The following is a 4,370-nucleotide window of genomic DNA, read 5'->3' on the forward strand; positions in this document are numbered from 1 at the left end:
CAGAAAATAAAAAGCTGGCTTGCACCTTCTCATACAATCTCTGCATAACCCAGAGCAATATAAGCATATTCAAGTCTATGCTGCCCTCTGCTAGACACCGTCGGAAGTGCAACTCACAACTTTAGTGTTTTGATCAGTTTTTTCTTTTTTAGTGACACGAATTCATGTCAGGAAAAGCAAATGAATCGCCAGTTTTTAGATAATGAAAGTCAATAAGAATCCTCTTGTTATATAATCTGAATATTTTTTGCCAGTAAATGCCCTAATAAGACATAAATATGCATGACATTGTGTATTGTCTTGTGTCACTTATTTTTCTCTTTCATTTGTCTCTTTATAGCCATTTTAAATCTCCCACTGTTGGGACACTTTTGGTTTTTGTTCTCAAAGCTTTTTCAGGCTCATGAGACACATTTTTGTCACGCTGCATGTCACTGCTCAAAGCTGATCTTTTGTGTCAGAATGCTCAAATAAAAAAAAACAGAGGTCTGCTGCACATTCACATGCAGATGTTGCTGTAGAGCTCGTCGATCTTCGCCTTGAAGAATTCCTTCAGCTCTGGTCTCTTGGCCTTTAGCGTCGGAGTCAGGAGGCCGTTCTCAATGGAGAACATCTCATTGTGGACATAGATGTTCTTCACCTTTTAAAGAAAAAAATGATAAATTATCATATTTAGAATGCACGTATTACTAAATAAATGTAGCTTTAGACAAAAAAAAAAAAGTTTTTTTTTTATTTTCCACTGTACTTCATGAATAAAACTTTAGTGTTTTTCCACACAGAATTCACAGAATTTTATCAACCTTGGTAATATGATGTCATAGCTTTTATGTTTGGTTGATTTAAAATAGTTATACATGGTTATAGAAACACATTACATGTAGGGATGCACAATATTATCTGCATGGTATCGGTATCGGCCGATATTAGCGATAAAGTTAAATATCGGACATGGGCCATCCATCCATCCATTATCTTTACCCATTTATTCCATTTTGGGTCACGGGGGTTGCTGGTGCCCATGTCCAGCAATCACTGTGCGAGGTACACCCTGGACAGGTCGCAAGTCCATCACAGTCGGACATGGGCCATTCCATCAAAATAACTCACCGATATAAAAGGCGCTGTTAAATAGTATATATGTGTATATATATATATATATATATATATGTATATTTACAAAGTATGTATATATATATATATATATATATATATATATACATATACAGTATATAAATAAATAAAGGTGCTGTTGTATGACTGTTTGAGAGTTGACATTGTGTTAGAGTAAATATCATGAATAAATTTCATTAAACATAATCCAAGTTGAAGTGTTACATCATTTTCAGACCCTTTTTGGCATCTGCATTTGGCATCAGGCCAAACTGACAAAGACCATGCAGAATAATGTAGTATTTTAATTCCACAGCAGAAAAAGCTATGTAGTCTCTGTAAGTAGGTCTAGGGGGGGAAATATCGGTATTGGTATCGGTTATCGGCCAAATAAGTTTGAACATATTGGCATATCGGATATTGGCCAAAAATCCAATATCATGCATCCCTAATTACATGTTATTTCTGTAATTATACAAGAGTGGGAATGCAACGAGAGCTACTGTATTCATGGTCATCTGCCTTACTAGGACTAAAGGTTTTTAGGACAAAATACAAAAAGAGTGAAAACACTGTTATTTATTTATTTTTTTTTTAATAATGACTTTGCTCATATTGAAACTAAATCCACATTATGACCACAGTGATGTTTTTCTTCTACTCAGTGAAGCAACCCATTTTATGTTTTTTTAAATCGTTATAGTCCTGACAGAGCAAATAAAATTGAATACATTTTTTGTAAGACTGAAAGAAACTTAGATTTTCTGGAAAAAATAAATAAATAAATAAATAAAAAAACTGCAAACTTTTGACAATTTGGGTAAAAAAACGTGTCTAAATACCGTCTTATTACCTGCTCAAAAGATAGAAGGCCACTGGCTTTGCCCAGACGCACCAGATCTTCAAGGATTGCTTTCTTTAATTCCTGTTAAGGAAAAACAGTTAATTATGATTTACTCCTAAAATTGTTTAACCCAAACCTAAGTTAGTGTCAATGCAATGTTCCACCTACTGTGTTTTTACACAGGTCCTTGTAGGTACCCAGGATGCCTCTCTTCTTGGCCCATTGAGGCATTACTTCAGGGTCAGGGACCACAATTCCTACCAAACATGACTGAAAAAGAGATTAAAGCAAATTTAAAACATCCAGGTTGTGGTGACCCAAACAAAGTCATTTACTGTAGATGAGAATTCCTCTGTGCCACAGTGGTCGTGCGTGGATGAGTTTTACCTGCAGACTATCTCCATGAACGTAGAGCTGAGCCACAGGTTCGCTCCTGATGTAGATGTTCTCGATCTTCTCTGGGGAGATGTACTCGCCCTGCGCCAACTTGAAGATGTGCTTCTTCCTGTCAATAATCTTCAACGTGCCATTCTGCAGCAAACCAAAAGTTAAATGAGAAAAGAAAAACAAGAAGGAAAGTCCAAACACCTTAATCAAATCAGAGGTTCCTGAACGCACCGGTAGCCATTTGCCGATATCTCCAGTGTGGAGCCAGCCGTCTGTGTCCAGAGTCTCGGCTGTTCTTTCCGGGTCTTTGAGGTAGCCCTTAAACACGTTTGGTCCTTTCACACAAACCTGGATGAAAAATAGTTTGGATCAGTTCACAACAAACCTTGAGCAAACACCCATTTCCCATGTTCAAAGTCTAAAAACAAATATTATTGTGTGAATGTTTATGAAGCATTCACACTATTGTGATCCATTTATCTTCTGTGCAATTCTTGTCCAGCAGTTTTGAAGCTATTTCAACAATCATATATGGAAACGTTCAGCTCTTTCATGACAATCCTGCTATAACTGTTGGTATTGGTGCAACTTTAACTTTGTGGAACATTTAGCCTTTTCTGCCACTTTTTTTTTCCTAAAGAAAATGAATTGAGCTCATTTTACATCCTTCAAATCTTTAGATCTGTTTACAACCTTTTACTGCTGCTTTCACATTTTGTTCTGCTTCAGCTTCCTTGTGTAAATTTAAACTTTTTCAGCTACTTTCAGCTAATTTCAGCTGATGTTTCAGCCATTTTGTGCTCCTTTCAGATTCATTCTGCTAACTACAACATTTTTGTGCATCTTCTAACTTCTTCCTGCTAATTTCAGCTTGTTATGCTCCTTTCAGCTTATTTCTGCAAGTTTCAGCTGTTTCAGCCTTTTCAGCAAATTCCACATTTTTTGCACTCATTTAAACTTTTTTTCAGTCTAATTCATAAAAATGTGCTCTCTCCATTTCCTTCTGGTAATTTCTGCTTCTTTCTTCTTTTTTAGCTACTTTATTGCCAATTTCAGTTTATTTTTCGGATAATGTTAACTTTTTGTGCTAATTCCTGCTTCTTTCGGCCTAAATGGGCATTCCTTCTGCTTTCTTATTCTTATTTAAGCTTGTTCTACTTTTTCAGCAAACTTTTTGGCTAATGCAGCTGTTTTTTTTTAGCTAAATTCAAGTTTATCATGGTAATTTCTGCTACTTTCAGCATAATTAACTACTTTCTGCTAATTCAGCTTGTCATGCTCCTTTCAGCTTATTTCTGCTAGTTTCAGTTATTTCAGCTACTATTTAGCTGTTTTTATGCAAATTTTAGCTTTTTCAGCTAATTTCACATTTTTAGCTAATTTCAGCTCTTTCCACTTCCTTCTGGTAGTTTAAGCTTCTTTCTGCATTTTCAGCTACTTTTTAGCTTCTTTTTGTTGTTAATTTCAGCTTTTTTATTTTAGCTAATTTACAAATGTTTCTACTTATTTAAACCAAATTCAGCAAACATGCTCATTCTGTTTTTCTTTCGGCTAATTTAAGCTTGTTCTTCCACTTCAGCTAAATTTCAGGATGCATTTTTAGCTAATTTCAGCTGTTTTTCAGCAAGTTCTTCTGCAATAAGCATTCACACTGAATTTTCGCAGGAAATGTAATTTCTCTAGTTGGTTTTTAAAAACGGTGTACTATTTACATTTTTTTTTAAGGTTCGCTGTCAGACAATATTTTTGCTTACCTCTCCTTCGCCCTTAGATGCAAAGTAGTTTTTCTCAGGAACATCCACCAGCTTGATGAGGTTACATGGAAGTGGAGCCCCAACGTGACCTGTAATCAGTGAAAAAAAACACATGAATGCCTCTTTTTAACAAGGAACTAAATATCTACATATAAATTCTTAAATTTAATCACATTTTTTGAGACTCGTTGATTTTATTTGTGGGGATTTAAATCAAACTGCACTCTTTAAATTACATTAGAATGTGATTTTTATTATTTATTTAGATACCA

General features: G+C 35.1%; 1 protein-coding gene across 2 annotated transcripts in view; it reads right to left on the bottom strand.

Moving 5' to 3' along the window:
* Positions 1–227: 227 nt before the first annotated feature.
* The window catches only part of acsl6 (acyl-CoA synthetase long chain family member 6), a 30,540-nt gene continuing 26,397 nt past the window's right edge, over positions 228–4,370 (bottom strand). For both annotated transcript variants that reach the window (XM_037687289.1, XM_037687288.1), the window contains 6 exons: positions 4,099–4,187; positions 2,576–2,692; positions 2,345–2,488; positions 2,126–2,227; positions 1,967–2,038; positions 228–640 (listed from right to left, as the gene is read on the bottom strand). In XM_037687289.1, the coding sequence (XP_037543217.1) occupies positions 500–640; positions 1,967–2,038; positions 2,126–2,227; positions 2,345–2,488; positions 2,576–2,692; positions 4,099–4,187 (665 nt within the window). In that variant the 3' untranslated portion in view covers positions 228–499. The remainder of the gene's footprint in view (positions 641–1,966; positions 2,039–2,125; positions 2,228–2,344; positions 2,489–2,575; positions 2,693–4,098; positions 4,188–4,370) is intronic.

This window comes from Nematolebias whitei, chromosome 14 (genome assembly GCF_014905685.2).
Source record: "Nematolebias whitei isolate Nwh7 chromosome 14, NemWhi1, whole genome shotgun sequence".
NCBI classification, from domain to species: Eukaryota; Metazoa; Chordata; class Actinopteri; order Cyprinodontiformes; family Rivulidae; genus Nematolebias; species Nematolebias whitei.